The sequence below is a fragment of the Stenella coeruleoalba genome, assembly GCF_951394435.1.
Source record: "Stenella coeruleoalba genome assembly, chromosome: 11".
Classification (NCBI taxonomy): Eukaryota; Metazoa; Chordata; class Mammalia; order Artiodactyla; family Delphinidae; genus Stenella; species Stenella coeruleoalba.
The window spans coordinates 63,361,415-63,379,921 of record NC_137157.1 but is presented as its reverse complement, the minus strand read 5'-3'; the positions used below and the strand labels follow the sequence as shown (position 1 = coordinate 63,379,921).

The 18,507-nt window shown below is 39.0% G+C and overlaps 2 protein-coding genes across 2 annotated transcripts in view; both read left to right on the top strand.

Moving 5' to 3' along the window:
* The window catches only part of DNAJC22 (DnaJ heat shock protein family (Hsp40) member C22), a gene marked incomplete at its 5' end in the record, with an annotated part of 74,713 nt that overhangs the window by 16,381 nt on the left and 39,825 nt on the right, over positions 1-18,507 (top strand).
* On the top strand, positions 17,900-18,214 carry LOC307194298 (cytochrome c-like; the record flags this gene model as incomplete). The annotated part of the gene is made up of 1 exon (XM_079937321.1): positions 17,900-18,214. One exon carries the CDS (start codon positions 17,900-17,902, stop codon positions 18,212-18,214), a length of 315 nt encoding a protein of 104 aa, XP_079793447.1.

Below are 18,507 nucleotides of genomic sequence, written 5' to 3'. Positions count from 1 at the left end.
TTTCCGGAGGCATAGGCCAGGGAAACAATGGAGTGAGGGGGGACTCTGATGTGAGCGTGTGTGGGGTACTGGATTTTAAGAACCAACGAGAGATCGAAAGGAATGAAAGAATGGATCATTTGGTATGAGAAGTACGATGAACTGGGAATTCAACGGGGATGCGTAAGGTCATCTGCGTGGGTGTCCGACGTATTTAGGATTTGGGGGCAAAGTGGGATTTAAAAATAAGAGATAGGGGGGCATTCTTGGAATGGGGGAGCGGGAAACGAAACGGAAAATAAAGCAAAGTGGGGCAGAGACATAAAATATATGTGGTTTGGGCTTGAATTAAAGCAGAAGGATAAATCCAGTTAGAGAGTATAAGTTAGGTGGACTGGAGTGGCATTTTTCTCCTAATTCATCCAGGATGACTGGGTTCTTTTAGAAGGTGGATCTTTCTCTGGCATGTCCCTCTGCCAACGAGTACAAGCCGTTCTTTTAATAATTGGTTATCATTTATAGTTCATTTCATTGATAAAGCATGCTTGTAATATTTATTTTCCCTCTCTATGTAATTTACCTGCGGTTAATGAAGCAGGAGAGGACAGATCACTAAAAATAGGCATCTTGCTTTGAGTTTGGTCATTGATAATGTAGAGTGTAGGGTGTTTGGTCATTGATAATGCAGAGGTTAGAGTGTTTGGAGGAGAACCAAGAGTTTGTTTTCATTTAGACTAAAAGGTGATGAGCAGACTTGATAAAATCTAAGTTATCTGTACTTTGTTAGAATTACAGTTTCTCACTGAGAAATGAGCATGTACCATCTGCTACTGGTTTTATGCTTGTGGGGGAGAGTTTGGATTCTGCCTCAAGAAATTCTTGATGCTGATTTCAAATTATCAGGCTGCCTTGTACCTTCCAGTTTGAATTAAGGTGATTTGAAAATATTGTGGGAAAGTATATTTGGGGTTATGATCTTTGCATTTCCTTGATACTTGGATTTCCAGACCAAATTTTGAATGGTACTAGGTACAAGATTGCTGATTTTGAAATTGTAGTTACCATTATGTGTTCATAAATAGTACACATTAAGCTTTTTATTTTGGGGAGCATTAACGTTTTGCTGACTCATCTAAGATATCTGCGAAGTTTTCGGTTTACATTTCTCAGCTAGGTCTTGGATAGTGGCATTATACTATTTTATAAAAGTCCAAAAATAATGATCTAAATGTCACTTTTCTTCTATGTTATAAAAACTGAACAAAGCAAGAAGTGAGTGCAGCTTCCTCATTAGTGATAATGAGGCTCTTTATTGACCTCTTACGGTAGGCTAGGCAAGGTGCTAAGATTGTTTTGTGTGTATTATCTCATTTAATTTAATCCTCACTATCATTTCCTATTTTATAAATTAAGAGATTAAATAACTTACTAAGGTCACAAAACTAGTAGTAAGTAAAGCTGAATTCAGACCCAGCTCTGTTTGATGCCTTCTTTAAATCTTTCCTGTTGTTCTGCCTGCTTTCTCCTCCTGATCTTGGTTGAAGTACAAGCAGCATGAATTGGTTGAAACCTGGGTTTGATACAGTGATTTAGGCAAAGATTGGGTTGATGGGCTACATCTGTAGAGTTTATGGAAGGTTTATTGCCCCTGTGATTTAACAAATCTTTGGGGGCCCAGATAATAGGCAAAAACATATTCTTGCTAAGGGTTTGTCCTGTGAGCACACTTAATTTTCTGTTCAGTCTGGTGTACTGCTGAAGTACTGTGCATACGTGGCACTCTTCCTTGTAGAAGTCAAGACAGCCAGTTGTGGAGCCAAAACCAATTAACTCTGGAAAACAGTCGAAAACTGCTGAGTGCTCAAGTGCCCTCCAAGCACCTGTTGAGTCCACAGTTGGTACTGGCATTATGTCTAAATATAGACGGGATCCTCTTAGAAACCAGGAGTAAAACAACTAGAACCGAGAGAAACAGCTGGGGCCTGAGGGAGGAGCCAGAGCTTAATGGCCACAACATCAGCATAGCCTGTGGAGGCTGATCCAGGAGCAGCAAAAGCTACAGATACTAGTGAATTGCAGGAGGGGAGGGAATTTTGTTGTTGAGCATTTAGGTATTCTAGGGACTGAACTCACTGTGTTTTATATATATTACTTTATTAGATCTTCAAACAATCCTTATAAGGTAGTTGTAAGCATTTTTCTCGTATTTCAGATGAGGCTTAGAAAGGTTAAGTAACTTCATAATGGTGGTGAAAGAAGTTTGTATTTTTATTATTATTATTATTGTATTGCTGCTTGCACTTTCCATTGTAGAGCCACCATATTAAAACTGGGAACTTAAAGTCACTCTTTAGGATCCACTGTGCTTCTTTGTTAGAAGTAAAACTGATTATTTCAGTCTTGCTGCTTACATTGGAGCCTGGAAGGTAAAGCTTATATTTTTCTGATTTGATTGTTGGGAAGGGGAGCCCATTCATTATTTAGCAAACAACCTCCTACAGAATATAATTCACCTTCTAATATATCTTCTCATTCATATATACCAGTATATGATATTGATATATATATATCTGTAGCAACATGAAAATGGCATGTCCATCCCTCCTATTCTGAGGTCTGGACATTCAGGCAAGTCATCTAGGCTCTGGAGGATGACAGTGAAGCATGCTTGTTGCAGACTCTTACCACTTTTCTTGATATGTTTTTGCCACAAAGGTTTGACCATCATTCTTGCTTGGTTACTTAAAAAAAAAGTTGTGGTAAAATACACATAACATAAAATTTGCCATTTAAACCATTTTTTAAGTCTACACTTCAGTGGCATTAAGTACATTCATATTGCTGTGTAACCATGACCACCGTCCAACTCCAGAACATTTTTATATTCCCAAACTGAAACTGCTGTTAAACAATAAGTCCCCATTCCTCTTTTCCCCCAGCCCCTGGCAACCACTATTCCACTTTCCATCTCTAGGAATACTATTATTCTAGGCACCTTACATAAGTGGAATCATATAGTATTTGTCCATTTGTCTCTGGCTTATTTCACTTAGCACAGTGTCTTCAAGGTTCATCAGTGTTTTAGCCTGTGTCAGAATTTCATTCCTTTTTAGGACTGAGTAATATTCCATTGTAAGCATATACCACATTTTGTTTATCCATTCATCTGTAAATGGACACAGGTTGTTTCCACCTTTTGGCTATTGTGAATAATGCTGCTGTGAACATTGGTATACAAATATATGTTTGATATCTGTTCATATGGTAATCCTATGTTTAATTTTTTGTGGAAGTTTGGTGACTTTTAAACGGTGGTTGTAGTGTGTTCACCTGAAGGTAGTACTTGGCCTTATGTTTGAGAGCTGCTGTTTCCTCTGCTGACTTTCTGCACAGTTTGCCGGACACTTGCACTGGAAATGATTCAAAAGGAAATGATTTATCCAGTGTTCATGGCTCTCTCTTAGCTTCTGTCTAATTATATTTATGTGTCAAGACATCTGGCAAGCACATGAAAATACATTTCAACTTAGCAATAAAAGTACTTTTGAAAATCGTGTAGATGGTTCAGTTGATGAAGAAAGTGGGAGTTTCTGTTCTAAAGTATGAAATGTATCCAATGTGGAAGGAACCATTTGTTATATACAGATCTTTCCAGTCATACCTATAAATGTGGATGATCATTTTAAGAACGTTATTTGTGTGTATATTTGAAAAATGTGTCAATAGTGTAGAGTATCTTCAGTTCACTTTGCTGCCTTTGATTGAAATTTAGGGTGCTTTTTTTCATTTTAAAATGTTTTACATGTATGAGCTGTTGGTTATTGCTTACCAACAGAAGGGATATATTGCTTATATCCCTTCTTTATTCATTGAAAAAAGTTTGAGTGCCTACTATATACTTTAAATATTTCAAGAAGGTAGCTGTAATACAGGAAGTACTGTTTGAGTCCATTTTTTTCTCCTTCCCTGTATGTATTTGAGAGAGAGAGAGTTGTCACATAGTACCAGATATAATAGATTGAAATATTTGCAGGCTGACAGTGAACTGTCTCTTAGGATGGGTCTAACCTCCAATTTCATTTTTTCTAATTGTCGCAGGAGGTTAATTACACCTGCATCTTGCTCCTTGAGTTACTGGGTTACAAAGGGACTTCAGGCTCATATGCCGTTTTCTGGGAGCCTCATAGGAGTCTTAGTGAGCTCACACTTACCTTGGAGGTGGTCTGTTGGTTCTGAAATATTTTTCCAGAAGATTTAAAGTTTATATACACTTTAGGTTACTGATATTAAGGATTGGCCAGAAGCCAGCATTTACTCTCTATGTTCAAATCCACCATAGCAGCTGGTTGTGGTGAGTTCCTGAAATATACATCCATCTTCTACACAGATTCTGCAGCAGCAGCCCCAGACCCTTAAAATATTCTGTAGGGTCTGAGAACATAACCATCAGCTTAAAGGCAGCTTCTGCAGTCATTGTCCTATGACTAATTTGTGGTTAGGGTTACACAGGGATTCTTACTAGTTCAGACCTTAAATGACAACCTTGGATTGTTGGTAAGGATTTTTATATTACTTAATTAACAAGATGACATGATTACTAGTTGTGGAGTGTGTGTGTGTGTGTGTGTGTCGGTGTTCATTTTTAGAGTTGGCTAAAGGGTGTTGGGACTGAGAAGTAGGTTTGTGATGAGGCCATTATATGATTATAGATGGGTCATGTTAGTAAGTGAAGATATCTTTCGTACCTGAAGATGCTGCCAGTGAGGTTACTTCCTGTTGACGTGTATAGAACTGCAAAGACCTGTTTGTAAAACCTACAGTCTTTCCTCTCTTGAGTACATGTGATCTGTCCAGTAGTAAATGATCTGCTGCTGTTTGAAGGCTACCATCAGTAGTAGAGCAATACTTTTCTTTAAATTATCTACTTAGTCTCTGATTACAACATGTCAGTGTGGTCAACCCACTGCTGGCTCTTCCTGGCTATCTTCTACTGTTACATTGATTCAGAATGTACGGTAGTGTGTGGTGGAAGTGACTCTTCTGCTCACTTTGGTTATCCTCTTATATCTTTGTAGTAAATTGCCATCATAGCCTACCTTCATATGCTGCACAAGTGCTCAGGACAAGGATCTCATCATTAGAAGCTCCGTCACATTTGATGAGAACAGTGAAACTCGTTTATAACTATGATGAATGACAGGAAATAAAGGTGTTGCAGGACCTGAATAGTAGGTGGCACAGAACCACCACAGACTAAGGCAGCCATTTAACTCAGATGCAAACTTGATGTTTTGTTACATCTTAGTAGTCAGGACACACTAGGTTTCTTGAGATGGTTATCTAATTCCTTGTTAAGTTGACAGTACTTTAAACAAAGCTTGGTTGGGTAATCTTTTTCACCTCTGTCTCGATTCAAACGTTGTATTTTATGGAGGTCTTTTTTTTTTTGGCTGTGCTGTGAGGCTTGCAGGATCTTAGTTCTCCAGTCGGGGATTGAACTCGGGCTCCAGCAGTGAAAGTGCTGAGTCCTAACCACTGGACCGCCAGGGAATTCCCTGGATGTCTTTTAAAAGTTATTTGAGGGCTTCCCTGGTGGCGCAATGGTTAAGAATCCGCCTGCCAATGCAGGGGACACGGGTTCGAGCCCTGGTCTGGGAAGATCCCACATGCCTCAGAGCAACTAAGCCCGTGCGCCACAACTACTGAGCCTGCGCTCTAGAGCCCGTGCTCTGCAACAAGAGAAGGCACCGCAATGAGAAGCCCCCACACCGCAACGAAGAGTAGCCTCCGCTCGCCGCAACGAAAACCCAACGCAGACAAAAATAAAATATAAATAAATAAGTTTATTAAAAGAAAAAAAAGTTCCACCTTCTGGAGGGTGAAGTCTCAGAATTTGGACACAGGTTTAAACCTCCACAGTAAATATTTTAGGGCGATATTTTGAGTCTATGCAAATATACTGTTTCTCTTAAAAGATCACCTGTTAATTTTAGCATTCATCAGATCTTGCCTGCAGCAGTTATTACTATGGTATCCTAATTGTTATTTTCTGTTTCTCTCATTACTTCTACATTTATTAATTAGAATTTTTTTGTAAAGAGACTTGTACTTTGTCCCCCATTTATTTATTTAATAATTTATTTACACATTATGGGCTCATGGATATTTATTATTCTTTGGATTATAACACTGTTTACTTTGCTGCTCACTAAATTACTTTAAAAAAAATACCAATTTGCAGTCCTACCAGTAGTTGTAGGTAACGAACTTATACACTTAAAACATTTGCTATTATCTGATGAATTAAAAGTGTTTTGTGGGCTTCCCTGGTGGTGCAGTGGTTGAGAGTCTGCCTGCCGATGCAGGGGACACGGGTTCGTGCCCCGATCCGGGAAGATCCCACATGCCGCGGAGTGGCTAGGCCCGTGAGCCATGGCTGCTGAGCCTGCGCGTCCGGAGCTTGTGCTCCGCAACGGGAGAGGCCACAACAGTGAGAGGCCCGCGTACCAAAAAATAAAAAAAAAAAAAGTGTTTTGTTTTTCTTGATTAAACATGAGGTTGAGTGTGTTGTGTATGTTTATTGACTATATTTCTTTGTAAAATATCTTTTTTATGTACTTTGCCCATTTTTAAATTGTTTTTTTTGTTTGTTTTATAGAAGTTTTTTATAGTCTGGGTGTTAATCTTCTGTTAAATATGTTTTTTTCCCTTTAGGAAGGAAATTTTTCCATGTCTCATTTTTAAATTATAAGAGCAATATGCTTATTGTAAAACATGTATAAGGTGAAAAGTGAAAGTCTCCTCACCCTCTCTTCAGTCTCATTCCCCATACATAGCATAGTACTGTTCTTGCCCCACAGGCTAACAGTTTGGTAACTTTCCTTCCAGAACTTTTTCTGTATAGTTGCGGAAACATATGTATGTGTTGTGTGTATGTACACATATATGTGTGTGTATGTGTTGTGTGTGCAAGTGTGTGTATATATATATATAAAAGCATGCAGTTTTGATAAAAATCAGATCATAGAATATTAGTTCTTCAATTCTGCTTTTATCGTAGATTTAACAAATCATAGAATCCTAATATGTTGTAAATGTATGTTTCAGTGTCTTTCTCTCACTAGATTATAAGCTCCTTTGTATAGAGACTATGATTCTTCCCCCATTAAGGTATTCTTCTTCTATGTAAATGGCACCGCCATCCAACCATTTGCTCATGCCAGGAACAGTTCATTTCTTTAACAAAGTATCAATATTACTGAGTGCCTACTATTTTTCTGATCTGCAGGAGTGAACTAAGCATAAAAATCCTTGCCTGCGCGCAGTTATACTCTAGTAGGGGAAGGCAGATGTTAAGCAAAGGAGTAAAATGTTTAGTATTTCAGTTGGTGATAACTGGTATTGAAAAGAAAAAACTCAAAACAAAAAACAGGAAAGGAGACAGAGACAATGTGTGAACATGTGACTGTGTGACTGTGTGTGTGTGTGTGTGTGTGTGTGTGTGTGTGTGAGAGAGAGAGAGAGAGAGAGAGAGAGAGCGCGCGAGAGCACGGGAAAGACAGAGACTGAAAGGCGGTAAGGGAAAGTCTTGTTGAGAAAATAATATTTGAGCAAAGACTTGAAAGTCATCTTTGATCCCTTTCTCTTCCCCATACCTCGCATCAGATCCATCTCCAATTCTTGTTGATTTCATCTTCAAAATGTATCTCAAACCCACCATCAAGTAGGTGGATTGCTTTGGCAGTAGGAGTTTGTGAAAGTTTTCTTCCGTTTTAATATTCTCAGTGAGTAAGGAATCAAAATGCTCAGCTGAGAGTGAGGGTGGGGAGGAGGTGATGGAGGTTTGGAGAGTGGAGAAGGTGTGAACTTGATCGGGAGAGTGTAAGAGTGGCTGCAGCAGGGAAATGCTGTATGATTGCCAGGTGGCATTAAGGATCCCTCCAGGTTTGTGGACATGAATTTAAAGTGAGATTAGTCAACATGTTTTTTTCCTCCAGCCACATTCAGCTGCAGGGGTGTATGTTTGGAGTGGATTTAACCAGAGAAAGGTTTTACTCAGATCGTAGAACAAAACATGAGAGGGTCAAGGCAATGGAGAATATGTGTAAGAGAGTGATTGTGATAATACACTGTGGAATTTAAACCAGGTCGGGAGGGAAGGGAGGACGTGAAGTTGCCAAGAGATGGTGAAAAGCTGGTATAATCAGTTAATTGAATGTTGTGGTGGAATCAAAAGATGTTGGAATCTGAGTAGGTGAGAGACGGAGCATGGTTATGGAGGCATCATTGTGGGCTGTGTAGGTGAAGGACAAGATCATTGGAAGCAAGGAATTCAAAGAAGTGAGATAGGAATTCAAGGAGATGAGTGTTAGAAAGATTATCTATGTGAAATTGAAATCACTGAGAGTTAGGACAGGAACAGTGTTGTGGAGAGTCACAATGTAGGGTTTTCCAGAGAGAAAGAATCCGTAGGGGGACTTCCCTGGTGACGCAGTGGTTAAGAATCCACCTACCAGGACAAGAATAAAGACGCAGATGTAGAGAATGGACTTGAGGACACGGGGAGGGGGAAGGGATAGCTGGGACGAAGTGAGAGAGTGGCATGGACATATATACACTGCTAAATGTAAAATAAATAGTTAGTGGAAGCAGCTGCATAGCACAGGGAGATCAGCTTGGGGCTTTGTGACCACCTAGAGGGGTGGGATAGGGAGCATGGGAGGGAGATGAAAGAGGGAGTGGAGATATATATATATATATATATATATATATATATATATATATATACACACACACACATATAGCTGATTCACTTTGTTATACAGCAGAAAGTAACACAACATTGTAAAGTAATTATACTCTAGTAATGATGTTAAAAAAATAAAAACGAATCCGCCTGCCAATGCAGGAGACACAGGTTCGAACCCTGGTCCAGAAGATCCCACATGCCATGGGGCAGCTCAGCCCATGCGTGACAACTACTGAGCCTGTGCTCTAGAGCCCATGAGCCACAACTACTGAGCCTGTGTGCCACAACTACTGAAGCCCGTGTGCCTAGAGACTGTGCTCTGCAACAAGAGAAGCCACCTCAATGAGAAGCGCCGTGCGCAGCAACGAAGACCTGACACAGCCAAAAATAAATAGATAAATTTATTTAAAAAAAAGAATCAATAAGGTACATCTGTATCTGTATCTATATCTATCTGGAGTAAGGTTTATTATAAGAATTGGCTCATGCAATTATGGGGGCTGAGAATCTGGGGGCTGGAAGCTGGAGACCTAGCAAAGCCAGCAGTGTAAATTCCGGTCTGAGTCTGAAGGCCTGGGACCCAGGAACACTGATGGTTTAAGTCCAAGTCCAAAAGCGGAAGACCGATAGCTCAGCTCAAGCAGTCAGACAGAGAGAGAGAGAGAGAGAGAATGAGAATGAATTCTCCCTTCCTCTTTCTTTTTATTTTATTTGGTACCTCAGTGGATTGGATGATCACCTGCTTTACTCAGTCTGCTGATTCAAATGTTAGTCTCATTTGAAAACACCCCCTCAGATATATCCGGATATGATGTTTAGCCAAATATCTGGGCACCCCGTGATCCAGTCAAGTTGACACATAAAATTAACCATCACAGCCTGGTAATGGGTAATAGAGTTTTCACATGATATTCAAAGTAGAGGTTTTTTAGGGAAGACAGAAGGAGACTAATTTGGAAGCATCAGTGAGGAGCAAGGAGGGCACTTCCCACCCCCAGGTCCAGTGGTATGAGGGGTATGGGAAAAATAACTTTCACTACTTGAGGGCTGCAAGGGAAGTATGGCCTCAGAGGGGAACCAGGTTTCAATTAGGATAAGAAGTTGAAGAGTCCAGAGTAGAGGTTGGAAATGTTGGGCACAAGTGGAAGGGTTTCAGAATTTGGAGAGAGGTGTGTGACACATGGGGACAGAGCAGGGAGTGTGTAGGACTAACTGTGTGGGGATTAGAACATGGGAGATGAGAGGTCTGGAAGTCTGGGGTTTCTTTTGATGGACAATATAAAGATAAAGAACATTAAAAGGTTAGGCCTGGTAGATAGCACGCAGATAGATACTGGAGGTGAGGGTGTGAGTGTTAGGAGGGAGGGAAGGGCAAGGAGTCCTGAATCCTGGTGAAGGACGTTCTTTTAAATTTTTAATTAAAAAAAATTTAATTTAAAATAAAAATTGTGTGTATTTAAGATGTACAACATGATATTTTGATATACACGGTATATCACAGCAAAGTGATTACTATAGTCAAGCTAATTAACATATTTTCTCACATAGCTAACATTTTTTTGTGTGATGGGAGTACCTGAAATCTACTCTCTTAACAAATGTCCAGTATCCAATACAGTATTACAAGCTGTAATCACTATGCTGTACGTTAGATCTCTAGACTTATTCATCCTACATAATTACAGCTTTGTACCCTTTCACCATCTCCCCGTTTGCCCCACCTCCCTGCCTCTCATAACCACCATTCTACTCTCTGCTTCTAAGTATTTGACTTTTTGAAAAGGATTCCAGATATAATGAGATCCTGCAGATTTTTTCTTTCTGTGTCTGGCTTATTTCACTTAGCATAATGTCCTCCAGGTTCATCCATGTTGTTGCAAATGGCAGGATCTCAGGAAGGTCATTTTTCTTCCAAGTACTTGGACCCTCTTAAATATCTCTCCATGGGGGAGAGGACTGTTTCACTGCAGGAGTAATGGGTACTCTTTTGATGAATGCTGTTGGCTCTCTCTTGATGACTGCATATTAATGATTTTTGCTTTAAGTCTTATTGTCTAAAATTAATATTAATTAATGAATAATACTAATATTTCTTTTGATTACTATTTGTATAGCATATCTTTTAATTTTCCTGTAAATTTTCTACCTTTCTGGCTCACTTTGCTTTAAATGTATCTTGGTAATCTGTGAATAGTTGGGTTAAAAAAAAGCCAGTGTGACAACATTGTAAATCAACTCTACTCCAATAAAAAATTTTTAAAGATCATACAATAAAAAAAATCAGTCTGATAGTCTGTCTTTTGATAAGTTTAGTCTTTTCATATTTAATGTGATTCCTGATACTTCTAGACTTATTTCTGCCATTTTAGTTTATACCTTATTTTTTTTAAACCATGCTGCTTATTTGCTCTCATATATATATATACATATATATATATATATATATATATTCTTTTTTTCTTTTACTGATTTTCAAGTTGAACATTTTATGTTTATGTATTTTTCTTTTTAGGAGTTAACCGTTACATTTTTAACATGCATACCTATTGAACTCTAAAATTAGTATCTCTGCCTTCCTGAACAATACAGGAAACTTAGAATGCTTTAAATCCCATTCCTTCTCTCCACTCCAGTCTTGTTTTTTTTTAATATAAATTTATTTTATTTATTTTATTTTTGTCTGCATTGGGTCTTTGTTGCTGCAAGTGGGCTTCCTCTAGTTGCAGCGAGCAGGGGCTACACTTCGTTGCGGTGCGCGGGCTTCTCATTGTGGTGGCTTCTCTTGTTGCGGGGCACAGACTCTAGGCGCTTGGGCTTCAGTAGTTGTGGCATGCGGGCTCAATAGTTGTGGCTCATGGGGGTCTAGAGCGAGGCTCAGTAGTTGTGGTGCACGGGCCTGGTTTATCCACGGTATGTGGGCTCTTCCTGGACGAGGCCTCGAACCCGTGTCCCCTGCATTGGCAAGCGGATTCTTAACCACTGCACCACCAGGGAAGTCCTGGATCTTTACAACTTTTGCTGATGTTATGTGTGTTGTACTATTTTATGGGTTTGTTTTTTAATGGATGAGGGGACTATTTTATTTATTTATTTTGAATTTTTGTATTTTATTTTTTTATACAGCAGGTTCTTATTAGTTATCCATTTTATACATATTAGTGTATACATGTCAATCCCAATCTCCCAATTCATCACACCACCTCCCCCACCACTTTCCCTATTTTATGTTTTAATTTGCATTCTCTCCATTGTTAGTAAGTTTGAGCATATTTTAATTTGTTTATTGTCATTTACTTTTTCTCTGTTGTAAATTATTTGTTCATTTCTATGGCTTATTTTCCTATTGAGTTGTTTGTTTTTTTAAATACCTATTTATTTTACTTATTTATTTTCCTTACTTTTTGTCTGCATCAGGTCTTAGTTGTGGCACATGGGGTCTTCATTGAGGCATGCGGGTTCTTTTGTTACGGCGTGCTGTCTCTTCATTGCGGCGCTCGGGCTTCGATCTCTAGTTGTGGCATGTGGGTTTTCTCTCTCTAGTTGTGGTGCGAGGGCTCCAGGGCGCGTGGGCTCTGTAGTGGAGGCGCTCGAGATCAGTAGTTGTGACGCACAGGCTTAGTTGCCCTGCAGCATGTGGGAGTTTAGTTCCCTGGCCAAGGATCGAACCCACGTCCCCTGCAGTGGAAGGTGGATTCTTTACCACTAGACCACCAGGGAAGTCTCGGTTTTGTTTTAAATTGAGTTATAGGTATTAGTAACACATGTGGATACTAATCCTGTGTCAGTATGCATTGCAGTTATTCTCCTAATCTGTGGCTCTTCCTGCCTTGTTTTTTTTTAATAAAACAACTTCATTGAGGTGTAATTGACGTAGAATAAACTACATGTGTTTAAAGTGGACAGTTTGATAAGTTTTGACATATACCTGTGAAACTGTCCATTACCCCCCAAAAGTTTCCTTGTTTCCTCTGTCATGCCCTTTCTCCCCTACTTCCCTCTCCCCTCCCCCAGGCAATCATTAATCTGCTTTCTGTCACTCGATTGGTTTGCATTTTCTGTTTCATATAAATGGAATCATACTGCGTATACTAATTGTTTGTGTATGGGGGTCTGGCTTCTTTCACTCAGCTTAATTATTTTGAGGCTAACCCGTGTTTATGGTTAGTGTGTATCTATTACAATTTTTTTTTATGCATTCAGTAGCCAGCTGATGGACTTTGGATTGTTAGCAGTTTTTAACCACTACAAATAAAAACTGCTGGTGAACATTTGTGTGCATGTCTTTGTATGGACATTTATTTTCTCTTGGATAAATACCTAGGAGTAGAATGGCTGGGTCGAATAGTTTAACTCCTTTAGTTTTTTAAGGAATTGTCAAAGTGCTTTCCAAAGTGGTTTTGTCATTTTTACACCTCTATCAGTCTGTGAGAGTTCCAGTTGCTTCACATTTTTGCCAGTACTTGATGCGGTCAGTCTTTTTAATTTTTAAAAACTTTAGTCCTTCTAATAGTTGCATAGTGGTACCTGATTGTTTTAATATGCATTTCCCTGATGACTAAGGAAGCTGAACTGCTTTTCATGTGCGTCTTTGGTGAAGTGTTTTAAAATCATAAACCCATTTAAAAAATTGAGTTGTTCATTTGCTAATTGTTGTTTTGAGAGTTCTTTATTCTGGATACAAGTCCTTCATTGGATATATGATTTGCAAACATTTTCTATCACTCTGTGCATTATCTTTTCTCATAACAATGTCTTTTCAAAGAACAAAAGTTTTGTGCTTTTGGTGTCATGTCTAAGAAATCTTTGTCCAACCCAAGGTTAAAAAGTTTTTCACTTCTGAGTTCTTCTAGGAAACTTAATAGTTTTAGGTTTTACATTTAGATCTGCAATCCATTTTGAATTAATTTTTTTATATAATACCAAACTATGGGTGAAAGTTCATTTTTTGCATATGGATATCTAATTTTTCAGTACCGCTTGTTGGAAGACTAAATTGCCTTTTATCTTTGTCAAAAATCAATTGTCTGTGTATGTGTGGGAATGTTTCTGGACCCTCTATTCTGTTCCACTGATCTTTGTGCAAGTACTACATGGTCTTTGATTACTATAACTTTATAATACATCTTGAAATCAGGTATTGTTCACCCTCCAACTTCTTTTTCAAAGTTGTTTTGGCCATTCTAGTACCTCTGCATATTCATATGGATTTTAGAACTAGTTTGTCAGTTTCTACAAAAATGTCTGCTGGGATCTTGGTTGAAATTGCTTTAGCTCTATTAAATCAACTTGGAGAGAATTGACATTCTAACAATATCAAGCCTTCCAGCCCAATAACAAATATATGTCTGTATATATATCCATTTATTTAGGTCTTTAATTTCTCTCCACAATGCTGTGTAGTTTTCACTGTATAGATCTTTCACATCTTTTGTCAGATTTATTCTTTTTTTTAATTGTTGAGTCTTTTTAAAAAATTTTTGTTGGAGTATAGTTGATTTACAGTGTTGTGTCAGGTGTACATCAAAGTGAATCAGTTATATATATACATATATCTACTCTTTTTTAGATTCTTTCTCATATAGGTCATTGCAGAGGACTGAGTATAGCTCCCTGTGCTATAAAGTAGGTCCTTATTAGTTATCTATTTTATAGATAGTAGTGTGTATATGTGAATCCCCATCTCCCAATTTATCCTCCCCCCCTTTCCCCCCAGGTAACCATAAGTTTTCCACATCTGTGACTCTATTTCTGTTTTGTAAATAAGTTCATTTGTACCATTTTTTTAGATTCTAAGTATAAGCGATATCTTATGATATTTATCTTTGTCTGACTTACTTCACTCAGTATGACAATCTTTAGGTTCATCCATGTTGCTGCAAATGGCATTATTTTGTTCTTTTTTATGGCTGAGTAATATTCCATTGTATATATGTACCATATCTTCTTTATCCACTCCTCTGTCGATGGACATGGTTGCTTCCATGTCTTGGCTATTGTAAATAGTGCTGCAATGACAGATTTATTCTTACGGGTATTTTTTTTATACTATTTTTTTATACTATTTGTTTTGTTTTTTTGTTTCTTTTTGTTTTTTGGCTGCACCACGAAACTTGTGGGATCTTAGTTCCCCAACCAGGGATCAAACCCAGGCCCACAGCAGTGAAAGCATGGAGTCCTAACCACCGGACTGCCAGGGAATTTCCTGTACTGTTGTGTTTTTAGTTTCAGTTTCTGATTGTTTATTGCTAGTTATAGAAATACAGTTGATTTTTGTGTACTGATTTTGTATTCTGCAACCTTCCTAAATTCACTTAATCTAGTATAGTTTTTTTGTAGGTTTCATCAGACGTTTTCATACAAATAATTATGTCGTCTATGAGTAAAGACAATTTTACTTATTTCTTTTCAGTCTGGATGCCTTTTAATTCTTTTTCTTGCCTGATTGTGTTGGTTGGAACCTCTAGTACAGTAGTAAAGAGAAGTAGTAAGAATAGATATCCTTGTCTTGTTCCTGATCTTAGGGGGAACCCTATCTTATTTTTAAACCTTCTTTTAAAATGTCTTTTTCAGGTTGTTATATTATTTCTTATTCTTGGGGTGCAGTCTCTGATGGCTGTATCAGCTGATTTCCCTGTGGGAGGTTTGTTTCTCTGTGTTTGTTTTTTCTTTTTTTTTTTCTTTAAACACTGAACTTGGGAATTCCCTGGTGATCCAGTGGTTGGGGCTCCATGCTTTCGCTGCTGGGAGCCCAGGTTTGATCCCTGGTTGGGGAACTAGGATCCCACAGGCCACATGGAGCAGCCAAAAAACAAAAAAACCCACAAAAAACAAGAAAACTGAACTTAAGTCCTGTGTGTCTCAGATTGTGGAATCATCTCTACTGTACAGTTTTTCATTTGCTCTGTTGTGGTCCTATTTCATTCTTTAGTTCTGAACCTTATTTATGATGAAGTGTCAGATTGAGGTCCTTGTACCATACGTGTAGTGTGAATTTAGACTTCACATCTGTGAATGATGCAGGCCTGGGATCCATTTTCTTCCAGGTAACCTTTTCCATCTCTAGGCGCAGGTGCAGTGCTTGCTGTTCTCTCAGTGAGCCGAGTGTTTCTATTTCCTGTTTCATGGATGGAGTAGACCTTTATGTTTCTTGAATTTATAGCCAGTTCAACTTGTTGGCTTGGCACAGGGACTATGGCCTAGATTCCTTTGCAGTTCGTAGGCATTAAGGCATCTGTCTGGTTTAGATATTCCTGTGTATCATTTGGCTTCAGCTCTGGACTACTGTAATAGCCTTGTTTTTTTTGGCTGGGCCACACGACATGTGGAATCTTGTTCCCCAACCAGGGATCGAACCTGCGCCCCCTGCATTGGAAGCGCAGTGTCTTAACCACTGGGCTGCCAGCGAAGTCCCCTGTAATAGCCTTTTAAATGGGCCCCCCAGATTCCACTCTTAGACGCCTAATATCCATTCCCGACACAGTGATCGTTTATTTGATTTAAATTTTAGTGCCTGTGTTGTCACCTTCCTTGGACACCATTCCTACTCTCTGGTTACTCTGGCTTTTTATTTTCCCTAATGCCCTGGTCTCCCACTCATGTCAGGGCCTTGTACAAAGGCTGTTCCCTCTGCCTGGAATACTCTTCACCATCACAACTCTTTTCCTTGCCATTGCCTCTTCATCTTTGGTTCTTATCTCAGATATCACTCTTGATTTCAGAAGTCTTTCCTGACCCCTCAGATTGGTTCAGGTTTTCCTGTCCTTGTGTATCTCATAGCTTTATTTATTTTTATTTATTTGTTTTGTTTTTTTTTTGCGGTACGCGGGCCTCTCACTGTTGTGGCCTCTCCCGTTGCGGAGCACAGGCTCCGGACGCGCAGGCTCAGCGGCCATGGCTCACGGGCCCAGCCGCTCCGCGGCATGTGGGATCTTCCTGGACCGGGGCACGAACCCGTGTCCCCTGCATCGGCAGGCGGACTCTCAACCACTGCGCCGCCAGGGAAGCCCCATCATAGCTTTATTTTAATGGCATTTATCACAGTTTCTCTCAGATATAAACTGTCTGAGGGTAAGGACTTCGTCTTGCTCATCACTGTATTTCCAGCACTGACAAGAGTGCTTATACAGGTAGATATACAAAAAAGATTGTTAAGTGGATGAATATATTCACTGAGTAATTTCCTCCATTAGACTGTAAGCTTCAAGAGGGTAGGACATTTTATTTTGTTCACTAGAGTATTTCTCAGCGCCTACAGAACCTGGGATATTATAGGTGCTCAATAAACATTTGGTGACTGATGAATTGAATGAATGAGTGAGAAAAGTAGTTTTAAATAAGGATGGAGGCCAGAGTAAGGTCATTTAATAAAGAATTTTATTTGCAATGCTGAGAAGCTTAAATTTTAGACTCCTTGGGGAATTTTAAGCAGGAGAGTGACATATGCAGGCTTACATTCAATCTAGAAGGATCCCTTCAGCAATTATGTGGAGGATAGTTGGAACATTATAAAGCTATTGCTGTAATATAGGAAAGAGATCAAGCCCTGATACAAGGTAGTTGGAATAGAGAAGACAAATTCAAGGAAATTTAGAAATGCTGTATGTTAGATTAAGATAATGGCTGGATTAAGGTAGGGGAAGAAGGGGAAGAATCTAGCATCACTCCCTGAGTTTCTTATTTGGGAGACCACCTAGAGTAGGCACTCTAAGAAGAAGGGCAGGTTTGGGAGTGAATGAATTTAATTGAGATGTTAATTTTTTTTTAACATGGGAAATCTGGATAATTTTATTGATTTTTGGTAGATTTAGCTGGATTATGGATATTCTTTTTTTTCTCCCTCACACATACTTAATCCTTTATGTATAAATATACAAAACCTACCACCCCTTGTTTTTTAAGAAACTGATTTGAGTTAAGCAGTTCTTTTACTAGGGACATGTTCCATTTGAGTTTCCTGTGGGATATCCAGGTGGAGATGTACATAGGTAATATGGAGCTCAGTTGAGAAGGTCTGTTTCTGTACTATTCCTTATAATTTCAGTTAAAACAACCTGATGGGCACCAACACCCATACATAGGCGCGAACTGGCGTGTCCTTGGGCTTAGAGAGCGGGACGTTCAGCTTGCGAGAGGGAACCTCTTAGTTGGGTACGGAGAAAGAACGATTTAAAAATGGGTAATGTTGAGAAGGGCAAGAAGATTTTTGTTCAGAAGTGTGCCCAGTGCCATACTGTGGAAAAGGGAGGCAAGCACAAGACTGGGCCAAATCTCCATGGTCTGTTGGGGCGAAAGACAGGCCAGCCTGTCGGATTCTCTTATACTGATGCCAACAAGAACAAAGGCATCACCGGGGGAGAGGAGGCGCTGATGGAGTGTTTGGAGAATCCCAAGAAGTACATCCCTGGAACAAAAATGATCTTCGCTGGCATTAAGAAGAAGGGAGATAGGGCAGACTTGATAGCTTATCTCAAAAAAGCTAATGCGTAATCGTTGGCCACTGCCTTATTTATTATGAAACAAATGTCTCGTGACTTTTTATATGTACCATATTTAAATTGATCTCATACACTAGAATTCAGATCATGAATGGCTGATGTAATATTTTTGTCCTGATTTAAATAACGTTGGCTTGTGGCTAAACAAATATGGTCAGCTTTTTGAATTTTGATAGTAATTGCGGTTCAACAAGTACTCTCACTGCTTTCCCTTTCTAAAGAGATGATTAAACTTGAATAAGGAATGTTAAACTTTTCAGGGATATGGTGAAGCCTTCTCAAACC